Below are 25888 nucleotides of genomic sequence, written 5' to 3' on the forward strand. Positions count from 1 at the left end.
TCTGTTTACAGTACAGATGATCTCATATTTGTCAGCCTGCAGGGTCAGTTTGGAAACCATTTTTTTGAATTTATGGCTTTAAATCGTGTTCTTGTTGTATCCTTAAATATACTCTAGGTGTGAGTCACGTCCATAGCTGCACTTATTGAGATACTTCCTCACGACTCAGAGGCAGCAGCACTGTACTAGGCTGCATGCAGAACAGTATACTTATATAGGGGAAGGCGTTATTTATTATTATTGTCCTTCCTCATTAGGGAAGACTGACACTACAGTGTGAACAACAAAATGAAAAGCAACAAATGAGGTAAGAAGAAAATAGGCTCTGTCCTGAGGATGTTAGGGTTCCCAGTTACTTGTCACCTCATCGAGATCTATGTTAACATCATTGGAATGGTTTCTGAAAGAAGCTAATTTACTATTTTGAAAATACATTTTTTTCATTTGTTGTTGAGCTGCATGCTAAGGCTCTTCATGGGCTGCCTTATTTCCATGTTAGAAAAAAAAAAAATCTCTTTAAAATCAAACCAGGTCTTCTGTCTACATTCAGCTGTTTACTTCAGTGGGACATACATGCAGCCCAGGAATTAAACAGTGTGACCCTAGTCACGGAAGGGGGCAGCAGGTCAAAGTGACCTCAAAGTGACCTCTAAACAACAAAACCCTGTGTTTGACATGAGTCAGGAATGAAAAACTTCTACATATTAAATGTTAATACCAGGTCTAAATAGGATCAGAGTTGTACACTATATATACTACATACTATGCTAAATGCTATAAACTGTGTGATCATCTGATCCTTTTTGTTATTAGCCTCACTGGACCTTCAGCAAAGTTGGTGTGAGACAATGCTGGTGGAAATCTGTTGTCATATTATAATAGGAATTAAGACTAAATGACCTAATTTTACTTCATATTGGCTCCGACTTGAAAGTGTGAACCATCAGATCCAGTTTGTCCTGGGCTGTGTCCTCAGGGCTGTGTCCTCAGGTTTTCCAGGAGTCCTTACCTCTGCTACAGTACAACTAATTGCTCAAAACTATGCACAATTATTTTCAGTTCTTTATCTGTACATGCAGCGTAATGATCATACTGCAGTGGTTAACTCTTACTGATCTGATGTCTGTCTTTACAATCTGTTTCAGCAAGTTAAATTCTGCATGCAGATTGGTGGATCATCTGGTGGATTATTAGTTAGCAGTAAGACTTATTATCTGATCGAAGAGCTTTAAAAATGCTTTGGGAACTCACTTGCTAACCTGTTTTTGTGGGGAAATATGTGAGAAAAAAAATCACAATTTACCTCTAATCCGAACACTAACTCTGATATAAAAGTTATTACCCTTTAAATAAGAACAAATCAACCATTAGCAATTTGGACAGTTTAGTGCCAAGACCAGTGATCACTCGAGCTGGAACTGTGACAGTCTATCACTGTGTCGCTATCTGTTTGGCACACACTGTGAAAAGCAGCCTTGTGCTTTGCTTGCAGGCAGGATGACCAACAAACATTCTTTCTTTTCTTTTTTTTGAAAATCACTGCAGTGATTTTCTCCTGTGGGGAAATATGGCTGCGGATCCATTAAAAAAAGCTTCACTGTGGTGGAGAGAAACCATAATCAAAAGCCAAAATCAATCACAGACAAAGAGAGATGAAGAAACTCAAGCACTCTTGTTTTTGTGTTTCAGTCTGGTCTGATTGTGGCGTGTTACCATGGTTACATGGACGTGGTCATGGCCCTCGCTCAGTGCCCGTATCTGGATGTCAACTGGCAGGATAATGAGGGAAACACTGCTCTCATTACTGCAGCACAAGCAGGTAAACCCACCCGGGCCTCTGAATTGAACACTATATGTGTTTTCTCTGAATTTTTAATTTTATTTTTTAAAATTGTATAACTATTGTTAAAAAAATTAACAAAAGTGAAACAATCAACCTTCCTAATATCACCAGGACACTGTTAGTGCTACATGTGTTATCACTTATTAGCCTTAATAGAATTGAGCATGTACAGACTGAGCCTGATTGAGGTCTCCCTCACTCTCATGTTCAGTATTTTGGGAAATATATTTATGCACTTTCTTGCTGAGCTTTAGATGGGAAGACTGATACTTATTGTGTGTCTGTATGGTAAAAATTAAGCAACTTCCAGCAACCAGTTAATTTAGTTTACTGCAAAACCTTGAAACAGAAACAGGGGGATAGTGCTGAGCCAGCTCTGTCTGAGGGCAACAGATTATTAGTTGTTAAAACATTGCGTTTGTAGTTTTCTGGGTGGTTATATATGGCAGTTACATTTCTTCTATTTCTATTATATATTATTTTCTATTTCGAGTATTTTATTACCTTTGGGCAGAGCCAGAGCCTTTGCTATTGGCCTGTTGTGCCAAAAAACACTGGCCCAAGTCACAAGATCTGGCCCAGATCTTCCAGACAGCTCTGGTCCACATCTGGGCAAAATGATATTTGCTATCTGTTATTAATGCCATCACTGAGTCAGTTTGCTGACCTAGTGACTCTTCTGAACTTGAACCCTCTGAACCTGCATGTTGTAAATTAGTGACTGGTTTAGCCAGATTAGCTGCCACTTTGTGTGGGTGTAAAACTAAAAGTGAGCAGCTACAGGTCAAAGTTGAACTATCAAGTCTGTAAACTGTGTTGGATTTTCACAGTGAACTTTTTAGGTAATAATTAGGGCCATATGACATTTTTGATGACATTTTGAGGCATTTTTTGTCATATTTTGACGTCATACCACCGTATGAGATTGTCTGTGACATTTTAAGGCCTTACTAAAGTATGACTTTTTTAGCATATTTTGAAGCCTTACTATACTATGACATTTTTTATGACATCTTGACGTCATACTAAAGTATGACTTTTTTGGCCGATTTTGAAGCCTTAATATACTATGATATTTTTTATGACATTTTGAGGTCATACTAAAGTATGACTTTTTTTGGCCGATTTTGAAGCCTTACTATACTATGACATTTTTTATGACATTTTGAGGTCATAATAAAGTATGACTTTTTTTGAAGCCTTACTATACTATGACCATTTTTATGACATTTTGAGGCCAAAAAAAAGTATGACTTTTTTTGGCCGATTTTGACGCCTTACTATACTATGACCATTTTTATGACATTTTGAGGCCAAAAAAAAGTATGACTTTTTTTGGCCGATTTTGACGCCTTACTATACTATGACGTTTTTTGGCACATTTTGAGGTCATACTAAAGTATGACTTTTTTTGGCCGATTTTGACGCCTTACTATACTATGACCATTTTTATGAAGTTTTGAGGCCAAAAAAAGTATGACTTTTTTTGGCCGATTTTGACACCTTACTATATACTATGACGTTTTTTATGACTTTTGGAGGTCGAAAAAAATTTTGACTTTTTTTGCCCGAAAAAAACGGCATACTATACTATGACGTTTTTTATGACATTTTGGGGCCCAAAAAAATTTTGACTTTTTTTGCCCGAAAAAAACGCCTTACTATACTATGACGTTTTTTCTGACTTTTGGAGGTCGAAAAAATTTTTGACTTTTTTTGCCGGAAAAAAACGCCTTACTATACTATGACGTTTTTTATGACTTTTGGAGGTCGAAAAATTTTTTGACTTTTTTTGCCCGAAAAAAACGCCTTACTATACTATGACGTTTTTTATGACATTTTGAGGCCCAAAAAAATGTTGACTTTTTTTGCCCGAAAAAAACGCCATACTATACTATGACGTTTTTTATGACATTTTGAGGCCCAAAAAAATTTTGACTTTTTTTGCCCGAAAAAAACGCCATACTATACTATGACGTTTTTTATGACATTTTGAGGCCCAAAGAATTTTTGACTTTTTTTGCCGGAAAAAAACGGCATACTATACTATGACGTTTTTTATGACATTTTGGGGCCCAAAAAAATTTTGACTTTTTTTGCCCGAAAAAAACGCCTTACTATACTATGACATTTTTTATGACATTTTGAGGTCATAATAAAGTATGACTTTTTTTGAAGCCTTACTATACTATGACCATTTTTATGACATTTTGAGGCCAAAAAAAAGTATGACTTTTTTTGGCCGATTTTGACGCCTTACTATACTATGACCATTTTTATGACATTTTGAGGCCAAAAAAAAGTATGACTTTTTTTGGCCGATTTTGACGCCTTACTATACTATGACGTTTTTTGGCACATTTTGAGGTCATACTAAAGTATGACTTTTTTTGGCCGATTTTGACGCCTTACTATACTATGACCATTTTTATGAAGTTTTGAGGCCAAAAAAAGTATGACTTTTTTTGGCCGATTTTGACACCTTACTATATACTATGACGTTTTTTATGACTTTTGGAGGTCGAAAAAAATTTTGACTTTTTTTGCCCGAAAAAAACGGCATACTATACTATGACGTTTTTTATGACATTTTGGGGCCCAAAAAAATTTTGACTTTTTTTGCCCGAAAAAAACGCCTTACTATACTATGACGTTTTTTCTGACTTTTGGAGGTCGAAAAAATTTTTGACTTTTTTTGCCGGAAAAAAACGCCTTACTATACTATGACGTTTTTTATGACTTTTGGAGGTCGAAAAATTTTTTGACTTTTTTTGCCGGAAAAAAACGCCTTACTATACTATGACGTTTTTTATGACATTTTGAGGCCCAAAAAAATGTTGACTTTTTTTGCCCGAAAAAAACGCCATACTATACTATGACGTTTTTTATGACATTTTGAGGCCCAAAAAAATTTTGACTTTTTTTGCCCGAAAAAAACGCCATACTATACTATGACGTTTTTTATGACATTTTGAGGCCCAAAGAATTTTTGACTTTTTTTGCCGGAAAAAAACGGCATACTATACTATGACGTTTTTTATGACATTTTGGGGCCCAAAAAAATTTTGACTTTTTTTGCCCGAAAAAAACGCCTTACTATACTATGACGTTTTTTATGACTTTTGGAGGTCCAAAAAATTTTTGACTTTTTTGGCCATAAAAAAACGCCTTACTATACTATGACGTTTTTTATGACTTTTGGAGGTCGAAAAAATTTTGACTTTTTTGGCCCGAAAAAAACGCCTTACTATACTATGACGTTTTTTATGACTTTTGGAGGTCGAAAAATTTTTTGACTTTTTTTGCCCGAAAAAAACGCCATACTATACTATGACGTTTTTTATGACATTTTGAGGCCCAAAAAAATTTTGACTTGTTTTGCCCGAAAAAAACGCCTTACTATACTATGACGTTTTTTATGACTTTTGGAGGTCGAAAAAAATATTGACTTTTTTTGCCCGAAAAAAACGCCATACTATACTATGACGTTTTTTATGACATTTTGAGGCCCGAAAAAATTTTGACTTGTTTTGCCCGAAAAAAAACGGCATACTATACTATGACGTTTTTTATGACATTTTGAGGCCCAAAAAAATGTTGACTTTTTTTGCCCGAAAAAAACGCCATACTATAGTATGACGTTTTTTATGACATTTTGAGGCCCAAAAAAATTTTGACTTTTTTTGCCCGAAAAAAACGGCATACTATACTATGACGTTTTTTATGACATTTTTAGGCCCAAAAAAATTTTGACTTTTTTTGCCCGAAAAAAACGCCTTACTATACTATGACGTTTTTTATGACATTTTGAGGCCCAAAAAAATGTTGACTTTTTTTGCCCGAAAAAAACGCCATACTATAGTATGACGTTTTTTATGACATTTTGAGGCCCAAAAAAATTTTGACTTTTTTTGCCCGAAAAAAACGGCATACTATACTATGACGTTTTTTATGACATTTTGAGGCCCAAAAAAATTTTGACTTTTTTTGCCCGAAAAAAACGCCTTACTATACTATGACGTTTTTTATGACATTTTGAGGCCCAAAAAAATGTTGACTTTTTTTGCCCGAAAAAAACGCCATACTATACTATGACGTTTTTTATGACATTTTGAGGCCCAAAAAAATTTTGACTTTTTTTGCCCGAAAAAAACGCCTTACTATACTATGACGTTTTTTATGACTTTTGGAGGTTGAAAAAAGCCTTAATATACTATGACGTTTTTTATGACATTTGGAGGTCGAAAAAAATTTTGATTTTTTTTGCCCGAAAAAAACGCCATGCTATACTATGACGTTTTTTATGACTTTTGGAGGTCGAAAAAATTTTTGACTTTTTTTGCCCGAAAAAAACGCCTTACTATACTATGACGTTTTTTCTGACTTTTGGAGGTCGAAAAAAATGTTGACTTTTTTTGCCCGAAAAAAACGCCATACTATACTATGACGTTTTTTATGACATTTTGAGGCCCAAAAAAATTTTGACTTTTTTGGCCCGAAAAAAACGCCTTACTATACTATGACGTTTTTTATGACTTTTGGAGGTCGAAAAATTTTTTGACTTTTTTTGCCCGAAAAAAACGCCATACTATACTATGACGTTTTTTATGACATTTTGAGGCCCAAAAAAATTTTGACTTGTTTTGCCCGAAAAAAACGGCATACTATACTATGACGTTTTTTATGACATTTTGAGGCCCAAAAAAATGTTGACTTTTTTTGCCCGAAAAAAACGCCATACTATAGTATGACGTTTTTTATGACATTTTGAGGCCCAAAAAAATTTTGACTTTTTTTGCCCGAAAAAAACGGCATACTATACTATGACGTTTTTTATGACATTTTGAGGCCCAAAAAAATTTTGACTTTTTTTGCCCGAAAAAAACGCCTTACTATACTATGACGTTTTTTATGACTTTTGGAGGTCGAAAAAATTTTGACTTTTTTGGCCCGAAAAAAACGGCATACTATACTATGACGTTTTTTATGACATTTTGAGGCCCAAAAAAATTTTGACTTGTTTTGCCCGAAAAAAACGGCATACTATATTATGACGTTTTTTATGACTTTTGGAGGTTGAAAAAAGCCTTAATATACTATGACGTTTTTTATGACATTTTGAGGCCCAAAAAAATGTTGACTTTTTTTGCCCGAAAAAAACGCCATACTATACTATGACGTTTTTTATGACATTTTGAGGCCCAAAAAAATTTTGACTTTTTTTGCCCGAAAAAACGCCTTACTATACTATGACGTTTTTTATGACTTTTGGAGGTCGAAAAAAATTTTGACTTCTTTGGCCCGAAAAAAACGCCTTACTATACTATGATGTTTTTTTATGACTTTTGGAGGTCGAAAAAATTTTGACTTTTTTGGCCCGAAAAAAACGCCTTACTATACTATGACGTTTTTTATGACTTTTGGAGGTCGAAAAATTTTTTGACTTGTTTTGCCCGAAAAAAACGGCATACTATACTATGACGTTTTTTATGACATTTTGAGGCCCAAAAAAATGTTGACTTTTTTTGCCCGAAAAAAACGCCATACTATACTATGACGTTTTTTATGACATTTTGAGGCCCAAAAAAATTTTGACTTTTTTTGCCCGAAAAAAACGCCTTACTATACTATGACGTTTTTTATGACTTTTGGAGGTTGAAAAAAGCCTTAATATACTATGACGTTTTTTATGACTTTTGGAGGTCGAAAAAAATTTTGATTTTTTTTGCCCGAAAAAAACGCCATGCTATACTATGACGTTTTTTATGACTTTTGGAGGTCGAAAAAATTTTTGACTTTTTTTGCCCGAAAAAAACGCCTTACTATACTATGACGTTTTTTATGACTTTTGGAGGTCAAAAAAATTTTGAATTTTTTTGCCCGAAAAAAACGCCTTACTATACTATGACGTTTTTTATGACTTTTGGAGGTCGAAAAAATTTTGACTTTTTTGGCCCGAAAAAAACGCCTTACTATACTATGACGTTTTTTATGACTTTTGGAGGTCGAAAAATTTTTTGACTTTTTTTGCCCGAAAAAAACGCCATACTATACTATGACGTTTTTTATGACATTTTGAGGCCCAAAAAAATTTTGACTTGTTTTGCCCGAAAAAAACGCCTTACTATACTATGACGTTTTTTATGACTTTTGGAGGTCGAAAAAATTTTTGACTTTTTTGGCCGTAAAAAAACGCCTTACTATACTATGACGTTTTTTATGACTTTTGGAGGTCGAAAAAATTTTGACTTTTTTGGCCCGAAAAAAACGCCTTACTATACTATGACGTTTTTTATGACTTTTGGAGGTCGAAAAATTTTTTGACTTTTTTTGCCCGAAAAAAACGCCATACTATACCATGACGTTTTTTATGACATTTTGAGGCCCAAAAAAATTTTGACTTGTTTTGCCCGAAAAAAACGCCTTACTATACTATGACGTTTTTTATGACTTTTGGAGGTCGAAAAAAATGTTGACTTTTTTTGCCCGAAAAAAACGCCATACTATACTATGACGTTTTTTATGACATTTTGAGGCCCAAAAAAATGTTGACTTTTTTTGCCCGAAAAAAACGCCATACTATAGTATGACGTTTTTTATGACATTTTGAGGCCCAAAAAAATTTTGACTTTTTTTGCCCGAAAAAAACGGCATACTATACTATGACGTTTTTTATGACATTTGGAGGCCCAAAAAAATTTTGACTTGTTTTGCCCGAAAAAAACGGCATACTATACTATGACGTTTTTTATGACATTTTGAGGCCCAAAAAAATGTTGACTTTTTTTGCCCGAAAAAAACGCCATACTATACTATGACGTTTTTTATGACATTTTGAGGCCCAAAAAAATTTTGACTTTTTTTGCCCGAAAAAAACGCCTTAATATACTATGACGTTTTTTATGACTTTTGGAGGTCGAAAAAAATTTTGACTTTTTTGGCCCGAAAAAAACGCCTTACTATACTATGATGTTTTTTATGACTTTTGGATGTCGAAAAAATTTTGACTTTTTTTGCCCGAAAAAAACGCCTTACTATACTATGACGTTTTTTATGACATTTTGAGGCCCAAAAAAATGTTGACTTTTTTTGCCCGAAAAAAACGCCATACTATACTATGACGTTTTTTATGACATTTTGAGGCCCAAAAAAATTTTGACTTTTTTGGCCCGAAAAAAACGCCTTACTATACTATGATGTTTTTTATGACTTTTGGATGTCGAAAAAATTTTGACTTTTTTTGCCCGAAAAAAACGCCTTACTATACTATGACGTTTTTTATGACATTTTGAGGCCCAAAAAAATGTTGACTTTTTTTGCCCGAAAAAAACGCCATACTATACTATGACGTTTTTTATGACATTTTGAGGCCCAAAAAAATTTTGACTTTTTTTGCCCGAAAAAAACGCCATACTATACTATGACGTTTTTTATGACTTTTGGAGGTTGAAAAAAGCCTTACTATACTATGACGTTTTTTATGACTTTTGGAGGTCGAAAAAAATGTTGACTTTTTTTGGCCCGAAAAAAACGCCTTACTATACTATGACGTTTTTTATGACTTTTGGAGGTCGAAAAAATGTTGACTTTTTTGAGGCCCAAAAAAATGTTGACTTTTTTTGCCCGAAAAAAACGCCTTACTATACTATGACGTTTTTTATGACTTTTGGAGGTCGAAAAAATGTTGACTTTTTTGGCCCGAAAAAAACGCCTTACTATACTATGACGTTTTTTATGACTTTTGGAGGTCGAAAAATTTTTTGACTTTTTTTGCCCGAAAAAAACGCCATACTATACTATGACGTTTTTTATGACATTTTGAGGCCCAAAAAAATTTTGACTTGTTTTGCCCGAAAAAAACGCCTTACTATACTATGACGTTTTTTATGACTTTTGGAGGTCGAAAAAAATGTTGACTTTTTTTGCCCGAAAAAAACGGCATACTATACTATGACGTTTTTTATGACATTTTGAGGCCCAAAAAAATGTTGACTTTTTTTGCCCGAAAAAAACGCCATACTATACTATGACGTTTTTTATGACATTTTGGGGCCCAAAAAAATTTTGACTTTTTTTGCCCGAAAAAAACGCCTTACTATACTATGACGTTTTTTATGACTTTTGGAGGTCGAAAAATTTTTTGACTTTTTTGGCCCGAAAAAAACGCCTTACTATACTATGACGTTTTTTATGACTTTTGGAGGTCGAAAAAAATGTTGACTTTTTTGGCCCGAAAAAAACGCCATACTATACTATGACGTTTTTTATGACATTTTGAGGCCCAAAAAAATTTTGACTTTTTTGGCCCGAAAAAAACGCCTTACTATACTATGACGTTTTTTATGACTTTTGGAGGTCGAAAAATTTTTTGACTTTTTTTGCCCGAAAAAAACGCCATACTATACTATGACGTTTTTTATGACATTTTGAGGCCCAAAAAAATTTTGACTTGTTTTGCCCGAAAAAAACGGCATACTATACTATGACGTTTTTTATGACATTTTGAGGCCCAAAAAAATGTTGACTTTTTTTGCCCGAAAAAAACGCCATACTATAGTATGACGTTTTTTATGACATTTTGAGGCCCAAAAAAATTTTGACTTTTTTTGCCCGAAAAAAACGGCATACTATACTATGACGTTTTTTATGACATTTTGAGGCCCAAAAAAATTTTGACTTTTTTTGCCCGAAAAAAACGGCATACTATACTATGACGTTTTTTATGACATTTTGAGGCCCAAAAAAATTTTGACTTTTTTTGGCCGAAAAAAACGCCTTACTATACTATGACGTTTTTTATGACTTTTGGAGGTCGAAAAAATTTTGACTTTTTTGGCCCGAAAAAAACGGCATACTATACTATGACGTTTTTTATGACATTTTGAGGCCCAAAAAAATTTTGACTTGTTTTGCCCGAAAAAAACGCCTTACTATACTATGACGTTTTTTATGACTTTTGGAGGTCGAAAAAAATGTTGACTCTTTTTGCCCGAAAAAAACGCCTTACTTTACTATGACGTTTTTTATGACATTTTGAGGCCCAAAAAATTTTTGACTTTTTTTGCCCGAAAAAAACGGCATACTATACTATGACGTTTTTTATGACATTTTGAGGCCCAAAAAAATGTTGACTTTTTTTGCCCGAAAAAAACGCCATACTATACTATGACGTTTTTTATGACATTTTGGGGCCCAAAAAAATTTTGACTTTTTTTGCCCGAAAAAAACGCCTTACTATACTATGACGTTTTTTATGACTTTTGGAGGTCGAAAAATTTTTTGACTTTTTTGGCCCGAAAAAAACGCCTTACTATACTATGACGTTTTTTATGACTTTTGGAGGTCGAAAAAAATGTTGACTTTTTTGGCCCGAAAAAAACGCCATACTATACTATGACGTTTTTTATGACATTTTGAGGCCCAAAAAAATTTTGACTTTTTTGGCCCGAAAAAAACGCCTTACTATACTATGACGTTTTTTATGACTTTTGGAGGTCGAAAAATTTTTTGACTTTTTTTGCCCGAAAAAAACGCCATACTATACTATGACGTTTTTTATGACATTTTGAGGCCCAAAAAAATTTTGACTTGTTTTGCCCGAAAAAAACGGCATACTATACTATGACGTTTTTTATGACATTTTGAGGCCCAAAAAAATGTTGACTTTTTTTGCCCGAAAAAAACGCCATACTATAGTATGACGTTTTTTATGACATTTTGAGGCCCAAAAAAATTTTGACTTTTTTTGCCCGAAAAAAACGGCATACTATACTATGACGTTTTTTATGACATTTTGAGGCCCAAAAAAATTTTGACTTTTTTTGGCCGAAAAAAACGCCTTACTATACTATGACGTTTTTTATGACTTTTGGAGGTCGAAAAAATTTTGACTTTTTTGGCCCGAAAAAAACGGCATACTATACTATGACGTTTTTTATGACATTTTGAGGCCCAAAAAAATTTTGACTTGTTTTGCCCGAAAAAAACGCCTTACTATACTATGACGTTTTTTTATGACTTTTGGAGGTCGAAAAAAATGTTGACTTTTTTTGCCCGAAAAAAACGCCTTACTTTACTATGACGTTTTTTATGACATTTTGAGGCCCAAAAAATTTTTGACTTTTTTTGCCCGAAAAAAACGGCATACTATACTATGACGTTTTTTATGACATTTTGAGGCCCAAAAAAATGTTGACTTTTTTTGCCCGAAAAAAACGCCATACAATACTATGACGTTTTTTATGACATTTTGGGGCCCAAAAAAATTTTGACTTTTTTGCCCGAAAAAAACGCCTTACTATACTATGACGTTTTTTATGACTTTTGGAGGTCGAAAATTTTTTTGACTTTTTTGGCCCGAAAAAAACGCCTTACTATACTATGACGTTTTTTATGACTTTTGGAGGTCGAAAAAATGTTGACTTTTTTGGCCCGAAAAAAACGCCTTACTATACTATGACGTTTTTTATGACTTTTGGAGGTCGAATAATTTTTTGACTTTTTTTGCCCGAAAAAAACGCCATACTATACTATGACGTTTTTTATGACATTTTGAGGCCCAAAAAAATGTTGACTTTTTTTGCCCGAAAAAAGCGCCATACTATAGTATGACGTTTTTTATGACATTTTGAGTCCCAAAAAAATTTTGACTTTTTTTGCCCGAAAAAAACGCCATACTATACTATGACGTTTTTTATGACTTTTGGAGGTTGAAAAAAGCCTTAATATACTATGATGTTTTTTATGACTTTTGGAGGTCGAAAAAAATTTTGACTTTTTTTGCCCGAAAAAAACGCCTTACTATACTATGACGTTTTTTATGACATTTTGAGGCCCAAAAAAATGTTGACTTTTTTTGCCCGAAAAAAACGCCTTAATATACTATGACGTTTTTTATGACTTTTGGAGGTCGAAAAAAAATTTGACTTTTTTGGCCCGAAAAAAACGCCTTACTATACTATGATGTTTTTTATGACTTTTGGATGTCGAAAAAATTTTGACTTTTTTTGCCCGAAAAAAACGCCTTACTATACTATGACGTTTTTTATGACATTTTGAGGCCCAAAAAAATGTTGACTTTTTTTGCCCGAAAAAAACGCCATACTATACTATGACGTTTTTTATGACATTTTGAGGCCCAAAAAAATTTTGACTTTTTTTGCCCGAAAAAAACGCCATACTATACTATGACGTTTTTTATGACTTTTGGAGGTCGAAAAAAATGTTGACTTTTTTTGCCCGAAAAACACGCCTTAATTTACTATGACGTTTTTTATGACATTTTGAGGCCCAAAAAAATTTTGACTTTTTTTGGCCGAAAAAAACGGCATACTATACTATGACGTTTTTTATGACATTTTGAGGCCCAAAAAAATTTTGACTTTTTTGGCCCGAAAAAAACGCCTTACTATACTATGACGTTTTTTATGACTTTTGGAGGTCGAAAAATTTTTTGACTTTTTTGGCCCGAAAAAAACGCCTTACTATACTATGACGTTTTTTATGACTTTTGGAGGTCGAAAAAAATGTTGACTTTTTTGGCCCGAAAAAAACGCCATACTATACTATGACGTTTTTTATGACATTTTGAGGCCCAAAAAAATTTTGACTTTTTTGGCCCGAAAAAAACGCCTTACTATACTATGACGTTTTTTATGACTTTTGGAGGTCGAAAAATTTTTTGACTTTTTTTGCCCGAAAAAAACGCCATACTATACTATGACGTTTTTTATGACATTTTGAGGCCCAAAAAAATTTTGACTTGTTTTGCCCGAAAAAAACGGCATACTATACTATGACGTTTTTTATGACATTTTGAGGCCCAAAAAAATGTTGACTTTTTTTGCCCGAAAAAAACGCCATACTATACTATGACGTTTTTCATGACATTTTGAGGCCCAAAAAAATGTTGACTTTTTTTGCCCGAAAAAAACGCCTTAATATACTATGACGTTTTTTATGACTTTTGGAGGTCGAAAAAAATTTTGACTTTTTTGGCCCGAAAAAAACGCCTTACTATACTATGATGTTTTTTATGACTTTTGGATGTCGAAAAAATGTTGACTTTTTTTGCCCGAAAAAAACGCCATACTATACTATGACGTTTTTTATGACATTTTGAGGCCCAAAAAAATTTTGACTTTTTTTGCCCGAAAAAAACGCCATACTATACTATGACGTTTTTTATGACTTTTGGAGGTTGAAAAAAGCCTTACTATACTATGACGTTTTTTATGACTTTTGGAGGTCGAAAAAAATGTTGACTTTTTTTGCCCGAAAAACACGCCTTAATTTACTATGACGTTTTTTATGACATTTTGAGGCACAAAAAAATGTTGACTTTTTTTGCCCGAAAAAAACGCCATACTATACTATGACGTTTTTTATGACATTTTGAGGCCCAAAAAAATGTTGAATTTTTTTGCCCGAAAAAAAAAGCCATACTATACTATGACGTTTTTTATGACATTTTGAGGCCCAAAAAAATTTTGACTTTTTTTGCCCGAAAAAAACGCCTTACTATACTATGACGTTTTTTATGACTTTTGGAGGTCGAAAAAATTTTGACTTTTTTTGCCCGAAAAAAACGCCTTACTATACTATGACGTTTTTTATGACTTTTGGAGGTCGAAAAATTTTTTGACTTGTTTTGCCCGAAAAAAACGCCATACTATACTATGACGTTTTTTATGACATTTTGAGGCCCAAAAAAATTTTGACTTGTTTTGCCCGAAAAAAACGCCTTACTATACTATGACGTTTTTTATGACTTTTGGAGGTCGAAAAAAATGTTGACTTTTTTTGCCCGAAAAAAACGCCATACTATACTATGACGTTTTTTATGACATTTTGAGGCCCAAAAAAATTTTGACTTGTTTTGCCCGAAAAAAACGGCATACTATACTATGACGTTTTTTATGACATTTTGAGGCCCAAAAAAATGTTGACTTTTTTTGCCCGAAAAAAACGCCTTACTATACTATGACGTTTTTTATGACATTTTGAGGCCCAAAAAAATTTTGACTTTTTTGGCCCGAAAAAAACGCCTTACTATACTATGACGTTTTTTATGACTTTTGGAGGTCGAAAAATTTTTTGACTTTTTTTGCCCGAAAAAAACGCCATACTATACTATGACGTTTTTTATGACATTTTGAGGCCCAAAAAAATTTTGACTTGTTTTGCCCGAAAAAAACGGCATACTATACTATGACGTTTTTTATGACATTTTGAGGCCCAAAAAAATGTTGACTTTTTTTGCCCGAAAAAAACGCCATACTATACTATGACGTTTTTCATGACATTTTGAGGCCCAAAAAAATGTTGACTTTTTTTGCCCGAAAAAAACGCCTTAATATACTATGACGTTTTTTATGACTTTTGGAGGTCGAAAAAAATTTTGACTTTTTTGGCCCGAAAAAAACGCCTTACTATACTATGATGTTTTTTATGACTTTTGGATGTCGAAAAAATGTTGACTTTTTTTGCCCGAAAAAAACGCCATACTATACTATGACGTTTTTTATGACATTTTGAGGCCCAAAAAAATTTTGACTTTTTTTGCCCGAAAAAAACGCCATACTATACTATGACGTTTTTTATGACTTTTGGAGGTTGAAAAAAGCCTTACTATACTATGACGTTTTTTATGACTTTTGGAGGTCGAAAAAAATGTTGACTTTTTTTGCCCGAAAAACACGCCTTAATTTACTATGACGTTTTTTATGACATTTTGAGGCACAAAAAAATGTTGACTTTTTTTGCCCGAAAAAAACGCCATACTATACTATGACGTTTTTTATGACATTTTGAGGCCCAAAAAAATGTTGAATTTTTTTGCCCGAAAAAAAAAGCCATACTATACTATGACGTTTTTTATGACATTTTGAGGCCCAAAAAAATTTTGACTTTTTTTGCCCGAAAAAAACGCCTTACTATACTATGACGTTTTTTATGACTTTTGGAGGTCGAAAAAATTTTGACTTTTTTTGCCCGAAAAAAACGCCTTACTATACTATGACGTTTTTTATGACTTTTGGAGGTCGAAAAATTTTTTGACTTTTTTGGCCCGAAAAAAACGCCTTACTATACTATGACGTTTTTTATGACTTTTGGAGGTCGAAAAAATGTTGACTTTTTTGGCCCGAAAAAAACGCCTTACTATACTATGACGTTTTTTATGACTTTTGGAGGTCGAAAAATTTTTTGACTTTTTTTGCCCGAAAAAAACGCCATACTATACTATGACGTTTTTTATGACATTTTGAGGCCCAAAAAAATTTTGACTTGTTTTGCCCGAAAAAAACGGCATACTATACTATGACGTTTTTTATGACATTTTGAGGCCCAAAAAAAATTTGACTTTTTTTGCCCGAAAAAAACGCCATACTATAGTATGACGTTTTTTATGACATTTTGAGGCCCAAAAAAATTTTGACTTTTTTTGCCCGAAAAAAACGGCATACTATACTATGACGTTTTTTATGACATTTTGAGGCCCAAAAAAATTTTGACTTTTTTTGGCCGAAAAAAACGCCTTACTATACTATGACGTTTTTTATGACTTTTGGAGGTCGAAAAAATTTTGACTTTTTTGGCCCGAAAAAAACGGCATACTATACTATGACGTTTTTTATGACATTTTGAGGCCCAAAAAAATTTTGACTTGTTTTGCCCGAAAAAAACGCCTTACTATACTATGACGTTTTTTATGACTTTTGGAGGTCGAAAAAAATGTTGACTTTTTTTGCCCGAAAAAAACGCCTTACTTTACTATGACGTTTTTTATGACATTTTGAGGCACAAAAAATTTTTGACTTTTTTTGCCCGAAAAAAACGGCATACTATACTATGACGTTTTTTATGACATTTTGAGGCCCAAAAAAATTTTGACTTGTTTTGCCCGAAAAAAACGGCATACTATATTATGACGTTTTTTATGACATTTTGAGGCCCAAAAAAATGTTGACTTTTTTTGCCCGAAAAAAACGCCATACTATACTATGACGTTTTTTATGACATTTTGAGGCCCAAAAAAATGTTGACTTTTTTTGCCCGAAAAAAACGCCTTACTATACTATGACGTTTTTTATGACTTTTGGAGGTTGAAAAACGCCTTACTATACTATGACGTTTTTTATGACTTTTGGAGGTCGAAAAATTTTTTGACTTTTTTTGCCCGAAAAAAACGCCATACTATACTATGACGTTTTTTATGACATTTTGAGGCCCAAAAAAATTTTGACTTGTTTTTCCCGAAAAAAACGGCATACTATACTATGACGTTTTTTATGACATTTTGAGGCCTAAAAAAAATGTTGACTTTTTTTGCCCGAAAAAAACGCCATACTATAGTATGACGTTTTTTATGACATTTTGAGGCCCAAAAAAATTTTGACTTTTTTTGCCCGAAAAAAACGGCATACTATACTATGACGTTTTTTATGACATTTTGAGGCCCAAAAAAATTTTGACTTTTTTTGGCCGAAAAAAACGCCTTACTATACTATGACGTTTTTTATGACTTTTGGAGGTCGAAAAAATTTTGACTTTTTTGGCCCGAAAAAAACGGCATACTATACTATGACGTTTTTTATGACATTTTGAGGCCCAAAAAAATTTTGACTTGTTTTGCCCGAAAAAAACGCCTTACTATACTATGACGTTTTTTATGACTTTTGGAGGTCGAAAAAAATGTTGACTTTTTTTGCCCGAAAAAAACGCCTTACTTTACTATGACGTTTTTTATGACATTTTGAGGCCCAAAAAATTTTTGACTTTTTTTGCCCGAAAAAAACGCCATACTATACTATGACGTTTTTTATGACATTTTGGGGCCCAAAAAAATTTTGACTTTTTTTGCCCGAAAAAAACGGCATACTATACTATGACGTTTTTTATGACTTTTGGAGGTCGAAAAAATTTTTGACTTTTTTGGCCCGAAAAAAACGCCTTACTATACTATGACGTTTTTTATGACTTTTGGAGGTCGAAAAAAATTTTGATTTTTTTTGCCCGAAAAAAACGCCATGCTATACTATGACGTTTTTTATGACTTTTGGAGGTCGAAAATTTTTTTGACTTTTTTTGTCTGAAAAAAGCGCCTTACTATACTATGACGTTTTTTATGACATTTTGAGGCCCAAAAAAATTTTGACTTGTTTTGCCCGAAAAAAACGCCTTACTATACTATGACGTTTTTTATGACATTTTGAGGCCCAAAAAAATGTTGACTTTTTTTGCCCGAAAAAAACGCCATACTATAGTATGACGTTTTTTATGACATTTTGAGGCCCAAAAAAATTTTGACTTTTTTTGCCCGAAAAAAAGGGCATACTATACTATGACGTTTTTTATGACATTTTGAGGCCCAAAAAAATTTTGACTTTTTTTGGCCGAAAAAAACGCCTTACTATACTATGACGTTTTTTATGACTTTTGGAGGTCGAAAAAATTTTGACTATTTTGGCCCGAAAAAAACGGCATACTATACTATGACGTTTTTTATGACATTTTGAGGCCCAAAAAAATTTTGACTTGTTTTGCCCGAAAAAAACGCCTTACTATACTATGACGTTTTTTATGACTTTTGGAGGTCGAAAAAAATGTTGACTTTTTTTGCCCGAAAAAAACGCCTTACTTTACTATGACGTTTTTTATGACATTTTGAGGCCCAAAAAATTTTTGACTTTTTTTGCCCGAAAAAAACGCCATACTATACTATGACGTTTTTTATGACATTTTGAGGCCCAAAAAAATGTTGACTTTTTTTGCCCGAAAAAAACGCCATACTATACTATGACGTTTTTTATGACATTTTGGGGCCCAAAAAAATTTTGACTTTTTTTGCCCGAAAAAAACGCCTTACTATACTATGACGTTTTTTATGACTTTTGGAGGTCGAAAAATTTTCTGACCTTTTTTGCCCGAAAAAAACGCCATACTATACTATGACGTTTTTTATGACATTTTGGAGGTTGAAAAAAGCCTTAATATACTATGACGTTTTTTATGACATTTTGAGGCCCAAAAAAATTTTGACTTTTTTTGCCCGAAAAAAACGCCTTACTATACTATGACGTTTTTTATGACTTTTGGAGGTCGAAAAATTTTCTGACCTTTTTTGCCCGAAAAAAACGCCATACTATACTATGACGTTTTTTATGACATTTTGAGGCCCAAAAACATTTTGACTTTTTTGGCCCGAAAAAAACGCCATACTATACTATGACGTTTTTTATGACATTTTGAGGCCCAAAAAAATTTTGACTTTTTTTGCCCGAAAAAAACGCCTTACTATACTATGACGTTTTTTATGACTTTTGGAGGTCGAAAAAAATTTTGACTTTTTTGGCCCGAAAAAAATGTCATACTACAGTATGACGTTTTTTATGACATTTTGAGGTCCCCAAAAATTTAGACTTTTTTGGCCCGAAAAAAAACGCCATACTATACTATGACGTTTTTTATGACATTTTGAGGCCCAAAAAAATTTTGACTTTTTTTGCCCGAAAAAAACTCCATACTATACTATGACGTTTTTTATGACATTTTGAGGCCCCAAAAAATTTTGACTTTTTTGGCCCGAAAAAAACGCCATACTATACTATGACGTTTTTTATGACTTTTGGAGGTTGAAAAAAGCCTCAATATACTATGACGTTTTTTATGACATTTTGAGGCCCAAAAAAAGTTTGACTTGTTTTGCCCGAAAAAAACGCCTTACTATACTATGACGTTTTTTATGACTTTTGGAGGTCGAAAAAAATTTTGACTTCTTTTGCCCGAAAAAAACGCCTTACTATACTATGATGTTTTTTATGACATTTTGAGGCCCAAAAAAATTTTGACTTTTTTTGCCCGAAAAAAACGGCATACTATACTATGACGTTTTTTATGACATTTTGGAGGTTGAAAAAAGCCTTAATATACTATGACGTTTTTTATGACTTTTGAAGGTCGAAAAAAATTTTGAATTTTTTTGCCCGAAAAAAACGGCATACTATACTATGACGTTTTTTATGACATTTTGAGGCCCAAAAAAAGTTGAATTTTTTTGCCCGAAAAAAACGCCATACTATACTATGACGTTTTTTATGACTTTTGGAGGTTGAAAAAAGCCTTACTATACTATGACGTTTTTTATGACTTTTGGAGGTCGAAAAAAATTTTGACTTTTTTTGCCCGAAAAAAACGCCTTACTATACTATGACGTTTTTTATGACTTTTGGAGGTCGAAAAAAATGTTGACTTTTTTTGCCCGAAAAAAACGCCTTACTATACTATGACGTTTTTTATGACTTTTGGAGGTCGAAAAAAATTTTGACTTTTTTGGCCCGAAAAAAACGCCATACTATACTATGACGTTTTTTATGACTTTTGGAGGTCGAAAAATTTTCTGACCTTTTTTGCCCGAAAAAAACGCCATACTATACTATGACGTTTTTTATGACATTTTGGAGGTTGAAAAAAGCCTTAATATACTATGACGTTTTTTATGACATTTTGAGGCCCAAAAAAATTTTGACTTTTTTTGCCCGAAAAAAACGCCATACTATACTATGACGTTTTTTATGACATTTTGAGGCCCAAAAACATTTTGACTTTTTTGGCCCGAAAAAAACGCCATACTATACTATGACGTTTTTTATGACATTTTGAGGCCCAAAAAAATTTTGACTTTTTTTGCCCGAAAAAAACGCCTTACTATACTATGACGTTTTTTATGACTTTTGGAGGTCGAAAAATTTTCTGACCTTTTTTGCCCGAAAAAAACGGCATACTATACTATGACGTTTTTTATGACATTTTGAGGCCCAAAAAAATTTTGACTTTTTTTGCCCGAAAAAAACGCCTTACTATACTATGACGTTTTTTATGACTTTTGGAGATCGAAAAAAATTTTGACTTTTTTGGCCCGAAAAAAATGTCATACTACAGTATGACGTTTTTTATGACATTTTGAGGTCCCCAAAAATTTAGACTTTTTTGGCCCGAAAAAAAACGCCATACTATACTATGACGTTTTTTATGACATTTTGAGGCCCAAAAAAATTTTGACTTTTTTTGCCCGAAAAAAACTCCATACTATACTATGACGTTTTTTATGACATTTTGAGGCCCCAAAAAATTTTGACTTTTTTGGCCCGAAAAAAACGCCATACTATACTATGACGTTTTTTATGACTTTTGGAGGTTGAAAAAAGCCTCAATATACTATGACGTTTTTTATGACATTTTGAGGCCCAAAAAAAGTTTGACTTGTTTTGCCCGAAAAAAACGCCTTACTATACTATGACGTTTTTTATGACTTTTGGAGGTCGAAAAAAATTTTGACTTCTTTTGCCCGAAAAAAACGCCTTACTATACTATGATGTTTTTTATGACATTTTGAGGCCCAAAAAAATTTTGACTTTTTTTGCCCGAAAAAAACGGCATACTATACTATGACGTTTTTTATGACATTTTGGAGGTTGAAAAAAGCCTTAATATACTATGACGTTTTTTATGACTTTTGAAGGTCGAAAAAAATTTTGAATTTTTTTGCCCGAAAAAAACGGCATACTATACTATGACGTTTTTTATGACATTTTGAGGCCCAAAAAAAGTTGAATTTTTTTGCCCGAAAAAAACGCCATACTATACTATGACGTTTTTTATGACTTTTGGAGGTCGAAAAAAATGTTGACTTTTTTGGCCCGAAAAAAACGCCTTACTATACTATGACGTTTTTTATGACTTTTGGATGTCGAAAAATTTTCTGACCTTTTTTGCCCGAAAAAAACGCCATACTATACTATGACGTTTTTTATGACTTTTGGAGGTTGAAAAAAGCCTTACTATACTATGACGTTTTTTATGACTTTTGGAGGTCGAAAAAAATGTTGACTTTTTTTGCCCGAAAAAAACGCCTTACTATACTATGACGTTTTTTATGACTTTTGGAGGTCGAAAAAAATTTTGACTTTTTTGGCCCGAAAAAAACGCCATACTATACTATGACGTTTTTTATGACATTTTGAGGCCCAAAAAAATTTTGACTTTTTTTGCCCGAAAAAAACGGCATACTATACTATGACGTTTTTTATGACATTTTGAGGCCCAAAAAAATTTTGACTTTTTTGGCCCGAAAAAAACGCCATACTATACTATGACGTTTTTTATGACATTTTGAGGCCCAAAAAAATTTTGACTTTTTTTGCACGAAAAAAACGCCTTACTATACTATGACGTTTTTTATGACTTTTGGAGGTCCCAAAAAATTTTGACTTCTTTTGCCCGAAAAAAACGCCTTACTATACTATGATGTTTTTTATGACATTTTGAGGCCCAAAAAAATTTTGACTTTTTTTGCCCGAAAAAAACGGCATACTATACTATGACGTTTTTTATGACATTCTGGAGGTTGAAAAAAGCCTTAATATACTATGATGTTTTTTATGACTTTTGGAGGTCGAAAAAAATTTTGAATTTTTTTGCCCGAAAAAAACGGCATACTATACTATGACGTTTTTTATGACATTTTGAGGCCCAAAAAAAGTTGAATTTTTTTGCCCGAAAAAAACGCCATACTATACTATGACGTTTTTTATGACTTTTGGAGGTTGAAAAAAGCCTTACTATACTATGACGTTTTTTATGACTTTTTGAGGTCGAAAAAAATTTTGACTTTTTTTGCCCGAAAAAAACGCCTTACTATACTATGATGTTTTTTATGACTTTTGGAGGTCGAAAAAAATGTTGACTTTTTTTGCCCGAAAAAAACGCCTTACTATACTATGACGTTTTTTATGACTTTTGGAGGTCGAAAAATTTTTTGACTTTTTTGGCCCGAAAAAAACGCCATACTATACTATGACGTTTTTTATGACATTTTGAGGCCCAAAAAAATTTTGACTTTTTTTGCCCGAAAAAAACGGCATACTATACTATGACGTTTTTTATGACATTTTGAGGCCCAAAAAAATTTTGACTTTTTTGGCCCGAAAAAAACTCCATACTATACTATGACGTTTTTTATGACATTTTGAGGCCCAAAAAAATTTTGACTTTTTTGGCCCGAAAAAAACGCCATACTATACTATGACGTTTTTTATGACATTTTGAGGCCCAAAAAAATGTTGACTTTTTTTGCCCGAAAAAAACGCCATACTATACTATGACGTTTTTTATGACTTTTGGAGGTCGAAAAAATTTTGACTTTTTTGGCCCGAAAAAAACGCCTTACTATACTATGACGTTTTTTATGACTTTTGGAGGTTGAAAAAAGCCTTACTATACTATGACGTTTTTTATGACTTTTTGAGGTCGAAAAAAATTTTGACTTTTTTTGCCCGAAAAAAACGCCTTACTATACTATGATGTTTTTTATGACTTTTGGAGGTCGAAAAAAATGTTGACTTTTTTTGCCCGAAAAAAACGCCTTACTATACTATGACGTTTTTTATGACTTTTGGAGGTCGAAAAATTTTTTGACTTTTTTGGCCCGAAAAAAACGCCATACTATACTATGACGTTTTTTATGACATTTTGAGGCCCAAAAAAATTTTGACTTTTTTTGCCCGAAAAAAACGGCATACTATACTATGACGTTTTTTATGACATTTTGAGGCCCAAAAAAATTTTGACTTTTTTGGCCCGAAAAAAACTCCATACTATACTATGACGTTTTTTATGACATTTTGAGGCCCAAAAAAATGTTGACTTTTTTTGCCCGAAAAAAACGCCATACTATACTATGACGTTTTTTATGACTTTTGGAGGTCGAAAAAATTTTGACTTTTTTGGCCCGAAAAAAACGCCTTACTATACTATGACGTTTTTTATGACTTTTGGAGGTCGAAAAAATTTTGACTTTTTTGGCCCGAAAAAAAACGCCTATGACGTTTTTTGACTTTTGGAGGTCGAAAATTTTTTTGACTTTTTTTGCCCGAAAAAAACGCCATACTATACTATGACGTTTTTTATGACATTTTGAGGCCCAAAAAAATTTTGACTTGTTTTGCCCGAAAAAAACGGCATACTATACTATGACGTTTTTTATGACATTTTGAGGCCCAAAAAAATGTTGACTTTTTTTGCCCGAAAAAAACGCCATACTATACTATGACGTTTTTTATGACATTTTGAGGCCCCAAAAAATTTTGACTTTTTTTGCCCGAAAAAAACGCCTTAATATACTATGACGTTTTTTATGACTTTTGGAGGTCGAAAAAATTTTTGACTTTTTTGGCCCGAAAAAAACGCCTTACTATACTATGACGTTTTTTATGACATTTTGAGGCCCAAAAAAATGTTGACTTGTTTTGCCCGAAAAAAACGCCTTACTATACTATGACGTTTTTTATGACTTTTGGAGGTCGAAAAAAATTTTGACTTTTTTTGCCCGAAAAAAACGCCTTACTATAGTATGACGTTTTTTATGACTTTTGGAGGTCGAAAAAAATGTTGACTTTTTTTGCCCGAAAAAAACGCCTTACTATACTATGACGTTTTTTATGACTTTTGGAGGTCGAAAAAAATGTTGACTTTTTTGGCCCGAAAAAAACGCCATACTATACTATGACGTTTTTTATGACTTTTGGAGGTCGAAAAAAATTTTGACTTTTTTGGCCCGAAAAAAACGCCATACTATACTATGACGTTTTTTATGACATTTTGAGGCCCAAAAAAATTTTGACTTTTTTTGCCCGAAAAAAACGGCATACTATACTATGACGTTTTTTATGACATTTTGAGGCCCAAAAAAATTTTGACTTTTTTGGCCCGAAAAAAACGGCATACTATACTATGACGTTTTTTATGACATTTTGAGGCCCAAAAAAATGTTGACTTTTTTTGCCCGAAAAAAACGCCATACTATACTATGACGTTTTTTATGACATTTTGAGGCCCAAAAAAATGTTGACTTTTTTTGCCCGAAAAAAACGCCTTACTATACTATGACGTTTTTTATGACTTTTGGTGGTCGAAAAAAATGTTGACTTTTTTGGCCCGAAAAAAACGCCATACTATACTATGACGTTTTTTATGACATTTTGAGGCCCAAAAAAATTTTGACTTTTTTTGCCCGAAAAAAACGCCTTAATATACTATGACGTTTTTTATGACTTTTGGAGGTCGAAAAAATTTTTGACTTTTTTGGCCCGAAAAAAACGCCTTACTATACTATGACGTTTTTTATGACATTTTGAGGCCCAAAAAAATGTTGACTTGTTTTGCCCGAAAAAAACGCCTTACTATACTATGACGTTTTTTATGACTTTTGGAGGTCGAAAAAAATTTTGACTTTTTTTGCCCGAAAAAAACGCCTTACTATAGTATGACGTTTTTTATGACTTTTGGAGGTCGAAAAAAATTTTGACTTTTTTTGCCCGAAAAAAACGCCTTACTATACTATGACGTTTTTTATGACTTTTGGAGGTCGAAAAAAATGTTGACTTTTTTGGCCCGAAAAAAACGCCTTACTATACTATGACGTTTTTTATGACTTTTGGAGGTCGAAAAAAATTTTGACTTTTTTGGCCCGAAAAAAACGCCATACTATACTATGACGTTTTTTATGACATTTTGAGGCCCAAAAAAATGTTGACTTTTTTTGCCCGAAAAAAACGCCATACTATACTATGACGTTTTTTATGACATTTTGAGGCCCAAAAAAATGTTGACTTTTTTTGCCCGAAAAAAACGCCTTACTATACTATGACGTTTTTTATGACTTTTGGTGGTCGAAAAAAATGTTGACTTTTTTGGCCCGAAAAAAACGCCTTACTATACTATGACGTTTTTTATGACTTTTGGAGGTCGAAAAAATTTTTGACTTTTTTGGCCCGAAAAAAACGCCATACTATAGTATGACGTTTTTTTATGACATTTTGAGGCCCAAAAAAATTTTGACTTTTTTGGCCCGAAAAAAACGCCATACTATACTATGACGTTTTTTATGACATTTTGAGGCCCAAAAAAATGTTGACTTTTTTTGCCCGAAAAAAACGCCATACTATACTATGACGTTTTTTATGACATTTTGAGGCCCAAAAAAATTTT

General features: G+C 32.9%; 1 protein-coding gene across 1 annotated transcript in view; it reads left to right on the forward strand.

The window, feature by feature from the left end:
- The window catches only part of LOC121193406 (ankyrin repeat domain-containing protein 33B-like), a 46164-nt gene that overhangs the window by 1347 nt on the left and 18929 nt on the right, over positions 1-25888 (forward strand). Inside the window, exon 2 of the mRNA XM_041055666.1 lies at positions 1690-1819. Within this exon, the coding sequence (XP_040911600.1) occupies positions 1690-1819 (130 nt within the window). The remainder of the gene's footprint in view (positions 1-1689; positions 1820-25888) is intronic.

Source organism: Toxotes jaculatrix, chromosome 14, assembly GCF_017976425.1.
Source record: "Toxotes jaculatrix isolate fToxJac2 chromosome 14, fToxJac2.pri, whole genome shotgun sequence".
NCBI lineage: Eukaryota > Metazoa > Chordata > Actinopteri > Toxotidae > Toxotes > Toxotes jaculatrix.